General features: G+C 50.8%; 1 protein-coding gene across 5 annotated transcripts in view; it reads left to right on the top strand.

The window, feature by feature from the left end:
• Positions 1-15,319, top strand: part of LOC139226835 (protein kinase C alpha type) — a 542,945-nt gene that overhangs the window by 66,949 nt on the left and 460,677 nt on the right. The window contains exon 2 of one of the 5 annotated variants that reach the window (XM_070857893.1): positions 9,471-9,565. The exons of the other annotated variants lie outside the window; for them this stretch is intronic. Coding sequence (XP_070713994.1) covers positions 9,475-9,565 — 91 coding nt within the window. The 5' untranslated portion in view covers positions 9,471-9,474. The remainder of the gene's footprint in view (positions 1-9,470; positions 9,566-15,319) is intronic. 5 annotated transcript variants of the gene reach the window in all.

Below are 15,319 nucleotides of genomic sequence, written 5' to 3'. Positions count from 1 at the left end.
GCCAACGACACTTGACACTGAGCCAAAGGAGGAGACATTTGGCCAAAGGCAGGTTGTGGGGAGGGAATTGCGGAACTCTGGGGCCCCAGGCAGCTGGAGGCGATGTGGACACACACTCAAACCTGCATTCTTGGTGTGATGATGTAGATTTGACTGGTCAACTCAGGAAGTTGGGAGTTGATGGAAAAGCTGAAACACAAATTATGCCTTCAACTACTCCCCTTGGAACAAACTCCCATTTGTCTGCCAGCATGTGAGAAAGCTCTCGTATTCAAATCCATCCCTCAGGGTTTGAATATCGAGATATTACTGGAGAACTAAAAACAATAGTCCACTTATCTGGGAGATCATGCACTGACTGCCAGGCTGTCTTGCTGCTTGGGGACGGGTTGGGGTTGGGTCCCAAGAACAGTGCGATGCTGTTGTGGATGGATGTCACGAAGGGGTGACTCCTGGATGATGTGCCTTTTCCTGGGTGATTTGGGAAATATACCAGCATGTATTTTCAATAACCAATGGCAGAAATGCCCCCACTAATTTGGCCTTGCTGTCAGGGCTGCCATTGTCTCAGTTGCCTTGCTAGCCAATTGGGTCCCGGAGCAGATTGTCTGCCTGGCTCGGTGGTAGCACCACAGGTCAGAGGGTTGTGGGTTCATAATCTGGGCTGACTCTCCAGTACGGTACTGAGGGAGCGCTGTATGGGCTGACTCTTCAGTACAGTACTGAGGGAGAGCTGTGTGGGCTGACTCTTCAGTACAGTACTGAGGGAGAGCTGTATGGGCTGACTCTCCAGTACAGTACTGAGGGAGAGCTGTATGGGCTGACTCTCCAGTACGGTACTGAGGGAGAGCTGTATGGGCTGACTCTCCAGTACGGTACTGAGGGAGAGCTGTATGGGCTGACTCTCCAGTACAGACTGAGGGAGAGCTGTGTGGGCTGACTCTCCAGTACAGACTGAGGGAGAGCTGTGTGGGCTGACTCTCCAGTACGGTACTGAGGGAGAGCTGTATGGGCTGACTTTCCAGTACGGTACTGAGGGAGAGCTGTATGGGCTGACTCTCCAGTACAGTACTGAGGGAGAGCTGTGTGGGCTGACTCTCCAGTACGGTACTGAGGGAGAGCTGTATGGGCTGACTCTCCAGTACAGTACTGAGGGAGAGCTGTGTGGGCTGACTCTCCAGTACAGTACTGAGGGAGCGCTGTGTGGGCTGACTCTCCAGTACGGTACTGAGGGAGAGCTGTATGGGCTGACTTTCCAGTACGGTACTGAGGGAGAGCTGTATGGGCTGACTCTCCAGTACGGTACTGAGGGAGCGCTGTGTGGGCTGACTTTCCAGTACGGTACTGAGGGAGAGCTGTATGGGCTGACTTTCCAGTACGGTACTGAGGGAGAGCTGTATGGGCTGACTCTCCAGTACGGTACTGAGGGAGAGCTGTATGGGCTGACTCTCCAGTACGGTACTGAGGGAGAGCTGTGTGGGCTGACTCTTCAGTACAGTACTGAGGGAGAGCTGTATGGGCTGACTCTCCAGTACAGTACTGAGGGAGAGCTGTATGGGCTGACTCTCCAGTACGGTACTGAGGGAGAGCTGTATGGGCTGACTCTCCAGTACGGTACTGAGGGAGAGCTGTATGGGCTGACTCTCCAGTACAGACTGAGGGAGAGCTGTGTGGGCTGACTCTCCAGTACAGACTGAGGGAGAGCTGTGTGGGCTGACTCTCCAGTACGGTACTGAGGGAGAGCTGTATGGGCTGACTTTCCAGTACGGTACTGAGGGAGAGCTGTATGGGCTGACTCTCCAGTACAGTACTGAGGGAGAGCTGTGTGGGCTGACTCTCCAGTACGGTACTGAGGGAGAGCTGTATGGGCTGACTCTCCAGTACAGTACTGAGGGAGAGCTGTGTGGGCTGACTCTCCAGTACAGTACTGAGGGAGCGCTGTGTGGGCTGACTCTCCAGTACGGTACTGAGGGAGAGCTGTATGGGCTGACTTTCCAGTACGGTACTGAGGGAGAGCTGTATGGGCTGACTCTCCAGTACGGTACTGAGGGAGCGCTGTGTGGGCTGACTTTCCAGTACGGTACTGAGGGAGAGCTGTATGGGCTGACTTTCCAGTACGGTACTGAGGGAGAGCTGTATGGGCTGACTCTCCAGTACGGTACTGAGGGAGAGCTGTATGGGCTGACTCTCCAGTACGGTACTGAGGGAGAGCTGTATGGGCTGACTCTCCAGTACGGTACTGAGGGAGAGCTGTATGGGCTGACTCTCCAGTACGGTACTGAGGGAGAGCTGTGTGGGCTGACTCTCCAGTACAGACTGAGGGAGCACTGTGTGGGCTGACTCTCCAGTACAATACTGAGGGAGCGTTGTATAGTTCGGACTGCACTCTTCCTCTGAAGCAGTTGAAGCCATTGAAGATTCCATGGAACAATTAGGAGCAGGTCAAGAAATAAATGCCCATTGCTGCTGTGGGACTTGGCTGGTGATGTGTCTGAATCATAGAATCCTGTCGCACCGAAGGAGGCCATTTGGCCCATCTTTCCTGTGCCGACTCTTTGGTAGAGCTATCCAATTAATCCCCCCCTGCCCTTTCCCCACAGTCCTGCAGATTTTCCCCTTCAAGTATTTATCCAGTTCCATTTTGACTGTTACTATTAAAACTACTTCCACCGCCCTTTCACAACAATTGGCTGTGTTTTATTTTTTAACTTCTCCATCTCCCCTCTGGCTCGTTTCCAGTGATCTTCAATCTGGTTACCCTCTCACCGGTGGAAACAGTTTCTCCTTATTTACTCTTGTCAAAACCCTTAATGATTGTGAACACCTCTGTCAAATCTCCCCATAAACGTTCTCTGCCCTAAGGAGAACAACCCCGGCTTCTCCAGTCTCCACATAACTGAAGTCCCTCATTCCTGGATCCTTTCCAGTAAATCTCTTGTGAACCAAACCAGTGTCTGCCAACGTAGTCTGTGCACTTGACCAGTCATTTGTTGTGAGACTGGCCTTGGTGACAAGATGTACCGTAGAGCGTTTTATATTCCACAACAAGCACATGACCAGGGCAGCAGAATCAAAATGACATCGGCGAAGAAAGAGCCAACTTGCATTTATGGAGCGCTCTTCACAACCTCGGGCCGTGGGATAGGCTTGATGGACCACATGGTCTTTACCTGACTGTCATTGTTCGTATGACCCAAAGCACTTTGCAGCCAATGAAGTACTTTTGAAGTTTAGTGACTGTTGTAATGCGGCAACACTTTGGGCACTGACCCCTGGTTATGTGACTTAAATGCAGGTAAGTTTGCTATTTCCTTTGTAATAAAGTGTGCATTCTTACCATGACTACAAGGTATGTACAATTAGAATAAAGCACAAGATATGGTTGCTACATAAACCGAGTGTTAGTCGATCATGGCCTGACCCCAGTGTTGCTTTGCACAGATTGGTTTTGTCTTTAGTGCTCTCTCTCTTATTTCTCATTACATCTGTCCCCGAGCCAATTTATTCCTGGATTATATTCACATCTCCTCCTTAATTCCCTGCATCTTACATCCACGCTGGGATTGTGTAAAAAAGCATCAGTGTTAATTGAGGGTGTCAGCCAGTGGGTCGCACTCTCTCCTCTGAGTCAGAAGGTTGTGGGTTCAAGCCCCACTCCAGTGCATGAAAATCCAGGCTGACACTCCAGTGCAGTACTGAGGGAGCGCCGCACTGTCGGAGGGGCAGTACTGAGGGAGCGCCGCACTGTCGGAGGGGCAGTACTGAGGGAGCGCCGCACTGTCGGAGGGGCGGTGCTGAGGGAGCGCCTCACTGTCGGGGAGGGGATGGGGGGGAAGAGAGAAGGCCTGGGGTACCGGCTCGACACATGGCGGAGAACGCTTCAGTTTCTGTCTGTTTCACGTGAGAGGGTGTTTGCCGAGCCATCAGTCCATGCTATCGTAAATGTGTGTTGCCAATGGGTCATCCGGAAAACCAGTCTTGCCTCCGAATTGGGAGATGTTTTTAAATGATGTGGAGCGATTTTAGCACGCTGGCTAACGTCTCACCCGAAAGACAGCCCCTCCGACAGTGCGCCGCTCCCTCGGTACGGCCCCTCCGACAGTGCGCCGCTCCCTCGGTACGGCCCCTCCGACAGTGCGCCGCTCCCTCGGTACGGCCCCTCCGACAGTGCGCCGCTCCCTCGGTACGGCCCCTCCGACAGTGCGCCGCTCCCTCGGTACGGCCCCTCCGACAGTGCGCCGCTCCCTCGGTACGGCCCCTCCGACAGTGCGCTGCTCCCTCGGTACGGCCCACACTATCAGCCTGGAGTTGGTGCTCCAATCTCTGGAGTGGGACTTGAACCCCTGCCCTTGTGACCTGAGGAGGCGCGAGTGCTACCCATTGAGCCTCGGCTGACCCGTCACTCAAAGTATTGCAGCGGATTGACCATAAGCTCGCTCTGCACTGCCCTGTTCCATCAAAGGTCTTAGACCAGCAAACGAACCCGGAGCAAACGAATGGAATATCAAAAGGCGGAGTTGGTGCTGAGCTTGGAGAATGTGGGCAGGTTTGGGCTCTGTGATAGGAAGGATGTGAATGCAGTGTCGAAGAGATTCACCAGGAAGTATCTGGGATGGGAGGTTACGTTATTGACTTTATTCACCAGAGCTGGGAAGGTGACCGATAGTTTTGAAAATTCTCAACTGTTCTGATGAAATGAGATTGTTTCCGCTGGTCACTGAGACATTGGCAAGTCGGCACACATTGGAGAGAAAGTTTGAGTGTGTCCTGGCCAATATTTATCCCTCAATCAACGTAACAAAAACAGCAATGTGATAATGACCAGATAATCTGTGTGTGGGAGCTTGCTGTGCACAAATTGGTTGCCATATTTCCCACATTACAACAGTGACTGCACTCCAAAAGTACTTCATTGGCTGTAAAGTGCTTTGGGACGTCCGGTGGTTGTGAATAGCTAAATAAGTGCAAGTCTTTTCTTTCTTTATATTAAGGGGAACAGCTCGGGTAGATAGAGAGAAACTATTTCCGCTGGTTGGCGATTCTAGGACTGGAGGGCACAGTCTAAAAATTAGAGCCAGACCTTCCTGGTGTGAAATTAGGAAACACACAAAGGGCGATAGAAGTTTGGAACTCGCTTCCGCAAACGGCAATTGATGCTAGGTCAATTGTTAATTTTAAGTTGGAGATTGATAGCTTTCTGTTAAGTAAAGGTATTCGGGGATATGGACCGAAGGCAGGTATGTGGAGTTCGGTCGCTGATCAGCCATGATCTCATTGAAAGGCCTCCTCCTCTTCCGATGTTCCCGTCAGTGGCCCAGCACTCAGAGTCGAACTTCAACAGGCGAAGAAATCTGGCCAAGGTAAAAGCACCGGGAGAACATTCGGATCCTCTGCCTGGGATTTCGGCTCCAAGCCAAGGCCAGCGATGGGCACGGTCGGGTCTCGGCATTGCATACAGAGGCCGAGATGTGGTCAGCGAGCTGGACAGACTCCCAGTCCCAGACACCACTGAAGAGCCGAGCGGCCTGACTGGGCGGATCCCCGCTCGGTATTCCGGGCCCGCTGCACGAAACGCCTCGGGAGCAACACTGCTGGCTGAGCCAAGCGGCGGTTAAACAAGACGTTGCTCATCCAGGATACACATTTAATATTGACACGAACCTTTCGAAGAATTTCATTAATCAAATCTGAACAAGCGCTGAAAGCAATAAAGCAGCCCGATTGGGGAAGAGCAATCACCCTCCGGCGATGCGTGTATCCTGATTAATATTGAATCAAATCTAAACTACTGGGGTCTCAACACGTGCTCAGCAATTCATGTACAGCAACACACTGAGTGCCCGCGCTAGTCCCTTGGCACATGGTGCACAAATATCTTCGAGATGGAATGGATAGTTATGATTTTTGGTGGGGTTTGTCATAGAAACATAGATAATAGGTGCAGGAGTCGGCCATTCGGCCCTTCGAGCCTGCCCCACCATTCAATAAGATCATGGCTGATCATTCACCTCAGTATCCCTTTCCTGCTTTCTCTCCGTACCCCTTGATCCATTTAGCCATAAGGGCCATATCTAACGCCCTCTTGAATATATCCAATGAACTGGCATCAACAACTCTCTGCGGCAGGGAATTCCACAGGTTAACAACTCTCAGTGAAGAAGGCCTACCCCTTATCCTAAGACTGTGTTCCCTGGTTCTGTACTTCCCCAACATCAGGAACATTCTTCCTGCATCTAACCTGTCCAGTCCCGTCAGAATTTTATATGTTTCAATGAGAACCCCTCTCATCCTTCTAAACTCCAGTGAATAAAGGCCCAGTTGATCCAGTCTCTCCTCATATGACAGTCCAGCCATCCCTGGAATCAGTCTGGTGAACCTTCGCTGCACTTAATAGCAAGAACGTCCTTCCTCAGATTAGGAGACCAAAACTGAACACAATATTCCAGGTGAAGCCTCACTAAGGCCCTGTACCACTGCAATAAGACCTCCCTGCTCCGATACTCAAATCCCCTAGCTATGAAGGCCAACATACCATTTGCTGCCTTCACCGCCTGCTGTACCTGCATGCCCACTTTCATTGACTGACGAAACATGACACCCAGGTCTCGTTGCACCTCCCCTTTTCCTAATCTGCCGCCATCCAGATAATCTGCCTTCGTGTTATTGCCCCCAAAATAGATAACCTCACATTTATCCACATGATACTGCATCTGTCATGCATTTGCCCATTCACCTAACCTGTCCAAATCATCCTGCAGCCTCTTGGTGTCCCCCTCACAGCTCACACCGCCACCCAGTTTAGTGTCATCCGCAAACTTGGGGATATTGCACTCAATTCCTTCATCTAAATCGTCTTCACTAATCTTTTTCTCTTCACATATTTATCGAAGTTTTTGCAGTCAGTTTTTATGTTCCCTGCAAGCTTCCTCTCATACTCTATTTTCCCCCTCTTAATTAAACCCTTAGTCTTCCTCTGTTGAATTCTAAATTTCTCCCAGTCCTCAGGTTTGTTGCTTTTTCTGGCCAATTTATATACCTCTTCCTTGGATTTAACACTATCCTTAATTTCCCTTGTTAGCCACGGTTGAGTCACCTTCCCCGTTTTATTTTTACTCCAGACAGGAATGTACAATTGTTGAAGTTCATCCATGTGATCTTTAAATGTTTGCCATTGCTTATCCACCGTCAACCCGTTAAATATCCTTTGCCAGTCTATTCTCGCCAATTCACATCTCATACTGTCGAAGTTACCTTTCCTTAAGTTCAGGACCCTAGTTCCCAAATTAACTTTGTCACTCTCCATCTTAATAAAGAATTCTACCAGATTATGGTCACTCTTCCCCAAGGGGCCTTGCACAACAAGATTGCTAATTAGTCCCTTCTCATTACACATCACCCAGTGTTAGGATAGCCAGCTCTCTAGTTGGTTCCTCGACATATTGGTCTAGAAAACCATCTCCAATACACTCCAGGAAATCTTCCTCCACCTCATTGCTACCAGTTTGGTTAGCCCAATCAATATGTAGATTAAAGTCGCCCATGATAACTGCTGTACCTTTATTGCACACATCCCTTCTTTCTTGTTTGATGCTGTCCCCATCCTCACTACTACTGTTTGGAGGTCTGTACACAACTCCCACTTGCGTTTTCTGCCTTTTGGTATTCCGCAGCTCCACCCATACCGATTCCACATCATCCAGGCTAATGTCCTTCCTTACTATTGCTTTAATTTCCTCCTTAACCAGCAACGCTACCCCACCTCCTTTTCCTTTCTGTCTATCCTTCCTAAATGTTGAATACCCCTGGATATTGAGTTCCCAACCTTGGTCACCCTGGAGCCATGTCTCCGTGATGCCAATTACATCATATCCGTTAACTGCTATCTGCGCAGTTAATTCATCAGCCTTATTCTGAATACTCCTCGCATTGAGGCACAGAGTCTTCAGGCTTGTTTTTTTAACACACTTTGCCCCTTTAGAATTTTGCTGTAATGTGACCCTTTTTGCTTTTTGCCTTGGGTTTCTCTGCCCTCCACTTTTACTATTCTCCTTTCTATCTTTTGCTTCTGACTCCATTTTATTTCCCTCTGTCTTCCTGCATAGGTTCTCACCCCCCTGCCATATTAGTTTAACTCCTCCCCAACAGCACTAGCAAACACTCCCCCTCGGACATTGGTTCCGGTCCTGCCCAGGTGTAGACCGTCCGGTTTGCACTGGTCCCACCTCCCCCAGAACTGGTTCCAATGTCCCAGGAATTTGATCCCTTCCTTCTGCACCACTCCTCAAACCACATATTCATCTGAGCTATCCTGTGATTCCTACTCTGACTATCACGTGGCACTGGTAGCAATCCTGAGATTACTACTTTTGAGGTCCTACTTTTTAATTTAGCTCCTAGCTCCCTAAATTCATCTCGTAGGACCTCATCCCGTTTTTTACCTATATCGTTGGTACCTATATGCACCACGACAACTGGCTGTTCACCCTCCCTTTTCAGAATGTCCTGCACCCGCTCCGAGACATCCTTGACCCTTGCACCAGGGAGGCAACATACCATCCTGGAGTCTCGGTTGCGGCCGCAGAAACGCCGATCTATTCCCCTTATAATTGAATCCCCTATCACTATCGTTCTCCCACTCTTTTTCCTGCCCTCTGTCGAAATCTCGACCTCCGAAAAGAATGACTCTGACACTTTCAGCTCCGGCAGAAGTTTCTTTAATTTGCTTGCTAGCAAGAGGCAGGTCACACTCAGTCGATGGCTAAGTGAACACCTCCGAAATGGTACAGTTTCACAAGATATTTATACAGTAAAACCTAAGTTATGGCCTCTCCCTGTGTATTGGCTCTGTCTCGCAGTCAGTGAATACAGATAGTTAATTACTACATCCTTGTCCTGACATGGTTTCCAGATATTTCCTTTTGTCAGGGTTATTAGTTGGCCAGCCGGCCATTACTCCATGAGAGTGTGGTAATGAGCTATTATCTGTCTTGCATTGTGTCAGGATTGTTCAGTTTCCTAGTCAGTTATCTGTTTGCATCAAATGAATGAGGTCTCTACAAGAGATAATGGCTGGTGGTTTGAGTACTTCGAAAAGGGTGGGGTGGCATGGGACTTGTCGTATAGACAATAGGAGAGCACCATGGCGGGGGGGGGGGGGGGGTACTTGTCTCAGCATGACTTGTCTCCTAGCTGTCTGATGATGGCCATCAGCCATCTCAAACCAGGTTTAGCTGTTTATGCAAGCTGACTGTTTTTATGCAGAAAGTTCTGAAAGGACCAGGACTCCATTTTGTTACATATATATTGCAAAGGGCACACAAATACCGTATGGTATCAGCTTAGATAAAAATACATTTCCACACCTCCTGTGCAGCAGAGCCAGTCATGGTGCCATGAACTTGGCTGCTGCTGCCCTCCCCTGATGAGTCAGCCCTCTCAACAGTACTCAAAGCGGTGTATCTGTTTTGCAGGGGGATGACCGCAGGGGATCCCTGCACTACCTTCCTTGCACTGCTCTTCCTGTTGGTCTTCCATTCCCTATCTGGCTGTGGACCCTTTACCTGCGGTAAGACGAACTCACTAAATGTGCTTTTTACATCACTCTCAGCATCGTGCATGCTCCAGAATGAATCCACCCGCAGCTCCAGCGCCGCAATGTGGTCCGTCGGGAGCTGCAGGTGGATACACTTCCCGCACACGTAGTCGTCGGGAACACGGAAAGCGTCCCGAGTTCCCACATAGTACAGGAGGAGCATAACACCTGTCCGAGCTCTCCTGCCATGACTTAACCCTCAGATTAACCTAATTGGACAACAACAATGTTAAAATGTTACTTACTGATAAAGAAAAAGAAAAACTACTTACCAATCACGTACCCCTTGGCTGTGATGTCACCTTTCGATTTCTTTCTACTTTTTTGCCTCCGTGTTGCAGCTGTACTGGTCGGCCTCACCAACGAACTCCCGCCTCCACGAACTCCCCGGACTCCTCGCTCACGGGCCTTTATAGGCCTCTGGCTCCTTGATCTCCCGCCTCACCAACAAACTCCCCGGACTCCTTGCTCACGGGCCTTTATCGGCCTCTGGCTCCTTGATCTCCCGCCTCACCAACAAACTCCCCGGACTCCTTGCTCACGGGCCTTTATAGGCCTCTGGCTCCTTGATCTCCTGCCTCACCAACGAACTCCCGTCGAGAGAGAATGCGCTAAGGCTGCTTCTGCAGTACCTCCCAAACCCCTGACCTCCACTGCCTGGATGGACAAGGGCAGCAGGCACCTGGGCACTCCCTCAATGACCGGCGCAAACGCCCTCAACGGGACCACCAATGGGCACACCCCAGCTCCATGTCTTTCCCCCCCCCCCCCCCCCCCCCTCCTCCCCCACACCCCATCCTGGCGAGCCACCGGTGTGGCCACGGTTAGCCACTTGCAATCATTTTGGTGGAACATGTCACACACACTACAGGTTAATGTACTTCACGTATATTTGCTTAAACATTTACCTCCGTTCAGTAGAAAACTTTGCAATCTTTCTGTTTAACCATCATTTGGAACTCTGGCATGAATTTATCAGACACTGCACACACTGCAGCTTCTAGGTTTGTGCCCAGCAGTTGTGAATGGTACTTTGACTTTATCAGGGTGATTGCTGAGAATGTTGACTCGCACAACCCCCTCCAGGCCCCTGCTCCCCCTTCTTTCCCTGTCCCCCTCCCTCCCACTCTCTTCCCCACCCCCCCTCTGTGTTACAGATGACCAAGAAGCAGTAACGAAGGAAGTAAAGCAGAGACACAATGATTGGAAAAGTCTCGTGCACTCTGTGCGTTTGTTGGTAAAATGGTAAAACGGAGCAGGAGCCACCGGTGCTCAGCGAGTGTCCCTGACTGAAATACAGAGTCACATCTCGATCCCCAACTCCCAGAGTGACCATATCTACCTCGTGCCGTTTGATTCACGGCCCGAGCACTTCACATTTCTCTCAGCAAGTCTCAGAGTTCCTGAGTGATCAAACCACTTTCCTCAGTGAATCCCAATCCTAATTATCAGCTTGATAGTTTCCTGCTCTCTTCCTGCGTGGTGGAGTTGGACTGAGAGCAGGTTGTGTGTGTGTGTGTGTGTGTGTGAGAGAGAGCACTGACTGCACAGGGTGTTCCACCGCACAGCATCCACGGGGCAATGGGCGGCACGCTCCCTGCCAGCCTTCGGAATTGTGGCACTTGACGTAATCGGCGCAAGCTTCCTGTAACACTGGTTCAATACCCCGCTTTGGGTTTCTGCTGTTTTAGGTTGTGTATTGGGTGGTGTGGAGGAGAAAACTCTGTGTGTGTGGTGTGTGTGTGTGTGTGTGTTTGTGTGTGTGATCAGAGAGAGAGTGTGTGCTGAGAGAGAGAAGCAAACACACAGAATACAAAATATAAGTGCGAGAAGATGCCAGGGAAAGGGGCCAGAGGCAAACACGCTCTCACTCTCGGGCCCAGCTCCCCTGTACTCAAGCCCCAGACATCCTGCTTTGCCGACAGTTCACACACAATGACTTCCTGCATCTTTGAGAATGGGCCAGTTTACTGATGTGAGCACACACTGCGCCAAATCACTCATTGTTCCCTCTGCCTTTCGCTCCCGGTCCGAGCCAAACTACAGGCTGCACCAGTTCCAGGGGGAGAGAGCGGCGGAGCTTTATTGGGGTGAGGGTTGGACAGGGGGTGGGGGTGGACTACTGCCGATACACGTATCCCCCACCAGTTGGCCAACCTGTCGGGTTTACTACTGACTGGCTGCAGTCACCCTGTCCTGAGACCAGGAGTCCTGCTCCACATCAATAACCGGCTTCTTCGGCAGCACCTCCCAAATCCCGCGAACTTCACCACTTCGAAGGACTCCCACACCATCCTGACTTGGAAATATATCGGCCGTTCCTTCATCGTCGCTGGGTCACAATCCTGGAACTCCCTCCCTAACAGCACTGTGGGAGCACCTTCACCACACGGACTGCAGCGGTTCAAGAAGGCGGCTCACCACCACCTTCTCACGGGGCAATTAGGGATGGGCAATAAATGCCGGCCTTGCCAGCGACGCCCACATCCCAGAAATGAATTTTTTAAATAATAACCCCTGCTGGACAATGCTCCCGGGCCGGTCAGATCAGGCCGGCACCAGGCCTGGCTGTGAAACTGACAATCGATCGGCAGCATTTACCGGCACGGCTGGGGAAGTCAATCCCAACAATGAGTCGGCCTCGTCAGGAGGGCGGAGAGAAATCTAATTTTAACAAGGAATGACTCCGGCATTGAAAGGTTCGCACTGATTCCAGCCTTCAACTAATCCCAGCTGGAAACACATCATAAAATTAAAATCTGCCCCAAATGGATTTGCGCACGTATTACTGAATAAATAGGGATTAACAAAATACTTACACACAGTGGAAGCATTTTAAATTTACATCACCCCTCCAGCTGTACCCAACGAGCTTTATTTAACACCACTCATTAAAAATACGCATTATCCATATTTGATTAAATGGTTTGTAAGCTCCTCACAACCGCACAATGTTTGCACAGCGTTCTTTTATCTCTCGGTACAGTTTGTCCAGCTAAAAGCGACGGAGTCAACATAGGAGTCAGCGAGCGGGGTCCGACACGTGTGACCAGGGCCCAACACAGGCCTGGACACGTGTGACCGTGGGGGACCGACACGTGTGACCAGGGCGTGACACGTGTAACCAGGGCCCGACACCGAGCTGGACACGTGGGCCCGACACGTGTAACCAAGGACCGACACAGGCCTGGACACGTGTGACCGTGGGGGACCGACACGTGTGACCAGGGCGTGACACGTGTAACCAGGGCCCGACACCGAGCTGGACACGTGGGCCCGACACGTGTAACCAAGGACCGACACGCGTGACCACAGGGCGGGGAGGGGGGCCCGACACGTGCCTTTCAAAAGTATGTTGGCGAAGGGCCGTTCTGGACGCCCCCTGCCCTGCCCCGCCCCTCCCCCCGGAAGGAATTTGTACCCAGTCGAGCTCCTGGCTCCAACATATTCCGCGTGGAGGAGGCGCAACAACTTTGGAGAGAGGTTTAAAGAAAAACAAAACTTCTAAACCAGGCATGATTTCACAGAACGGTAGAACATTCCAGCACATTCGCAGGCCATTCGGCCCATCGAGTCTCTGCCAGTGCTTTCCCCGACAGGAACCACTCAGCCCAGCTCACTCTCCCAAACCCTGTAAATGTTGCGCTTGTTCATGCAACTATTTCATTCTCTGGAAGAGAACTTGTGGGCTTTGCTTTACCAGCGGTTAGTGCTGAGACTCCCAAGTTCCACCCTCTGTGTGAAGACCGAGGTGCCGTCTTTCGGATGAGACGTTAAACCGAGGCCCCATCTGGTCTCGGGTGGACGTAAAAGATCCCATGACCACTATTTCAAAGAAGAGCAGAGGAGTTCTTCCTGGTGTCCTGGGCCAATATTAATCCCTGAACCAACATCATTAAAACAGATGATCTGGTGATTATCTCACTGCTGTCTGTGGGAGCTTGCTGTGCATGGTATGACCGCCACTTTCCCACATTACAACAGTGACTACACTTCTAAAAGTACTTAATTGGCTGTAAAGCATTTTGGGACGGCCTGAGGTGGTGAAAATACAAGTCTTTCTTTCTAGAATGTGTTGGACTGCAGTGCGCTCTCCTCCCCCAACATCTGACAGACTTGCATTGTGTAATATTCCAGGAGCTGCAATTTGTGCAACCGCCAAAATTAATCCGACAACTGGACTGAGAGATTTGGGCACGCACACGTCGTCTCTTATCTCCCTCTCCACACCCCCCTCCCCCCTCCGCCCCGCCTGAAAGTGTCGCCTCGTGCCTGGTGATTGTTCGCACTGTGCTGAAACCCTCCTGCACCTCACCCAAGAGTCTACGCTAGTGTGAGCCCAATTTGCCTATTGTGGTCAATACTCAAACAATCACTTTCCAGCGAGAGAGGTTTATCAATGTATGGAAACTTGGAGCAGAACCACTGGCGTTTCCTTGTCCAGGATACCAGTGGCCAATTACAATGGGCTCTGGCGAAGGTGCGAGTGTGTGGATATTGGGTCTGGGTCAGCTTTGACTTTGTGAAGCCCCTACAGTGGAATAACCTATCGAAACTCACCGCTTCGCATCAAGACTGGCCGTCACCTGTGAGGTCCCGAGGGAAGCAAGTAACCCAGCGAAGGAGTCAGAGGTTTCATGGGGGAGGGGGGACGCATTGGCAGAGACGATTCAGTGAGGGAAAGTTAGGCCCTTAAAATTGAGAACAAGGCTTTGGCCCAAGCTTGTCCTCTGCAGCTGGTCACGGACGGTTATTTTGTGTGTGTTCCATAAAGGTATTTACTCGTTTGTGTGACTCCCGAAGATTAGTGAAGGCTGGAGTGCCTTTGTTTGTTGTGTGAGAGTAATTACTAATCCACCTGCCATCCTCCATCGTTGGTTATCTCCATGGCACGAACCTGGTATTGCAGTACTTCCAGGAACGGTGCATAGGCTCTCGGCCTTTTGGCTAAGAGCATTGGTGCAGAGTGATCCTTGATGTGTGCAAGGTGACCTCTGGCGTTTGTAATCTGACAAGATGATCTGACAAAGAATTGGAAAGATTGGCAACGAATAAATAAGGGATTATCGGGCACGTGCCTTGTGTTTCAAGTACTGAAGTCTTGCCGGCACTTCTGTGTGACGTCATTGTCAATGCTCCAGTCAGCAGTGTGATGGAATGCTCGCCACTCGCCTGATATGTTCAGCCGCAACACCACTCAAAAACTTGGATACTGTCCAGGACTGTCTCTCGATCTGTGCCCCTGCCACTGGACTTAACCTGCCCCTTCCATTACCGACGCACTGTGGCTGTCTCCTGTAGGTACGTGGTGCAAGAAGCACTGAACCCATTCGCCAAGGTTACTTCGACGGCACCTCCCTCCTCTCTGACCTCCACCACCGACTGGGGCGACAGCAGCGATGACATAGCAACTCCGTCATCTCCAAGTTCCCCTCCCAAGTCAAGCACCATCCTGACTTGGCCACGTATCTCCTGGCCGGCCTCCCACGTTCTACCCTACATAACCTTGAGTGCATCCAAAACTCGGCTGCCCGTGTCCTAACTCTCACCAAATCCCGTTCACCCATCACCCCTGTGCTCGCTGACCTACATTGGCTCCCGGTTGAGCAACACCTCGATTTTTAAATGATGATCCTTGTGTTCAAATCCCTCCATGGCCTCGCCCCTCCCTATCTCCTGTAATCTCCTCCGGCCCCACAACCCGAGATGTCTGCGTTCCTCTAATTC

This window comes from Pristiophorus japonicus, chromosome 16, assembly GCF_044704955.1.
Source record: "Pristiophorus japonicus isolate sPriJap1 chromosome 16, sPriJap1.hap1, whole genome shotgun sequence".
Taxonomy (NCBI): domain Eukaryota; kingdom Metazoa; phylum Chordata; class Chondrichthyes; family Pristiophoridae; genus Pristiophorus; species Pristiophorus japonicus.
Note: the sequence above shows the minus strand (reverse complement) of the source record. Positions and strands in the feature narration are given on the sequence as shown.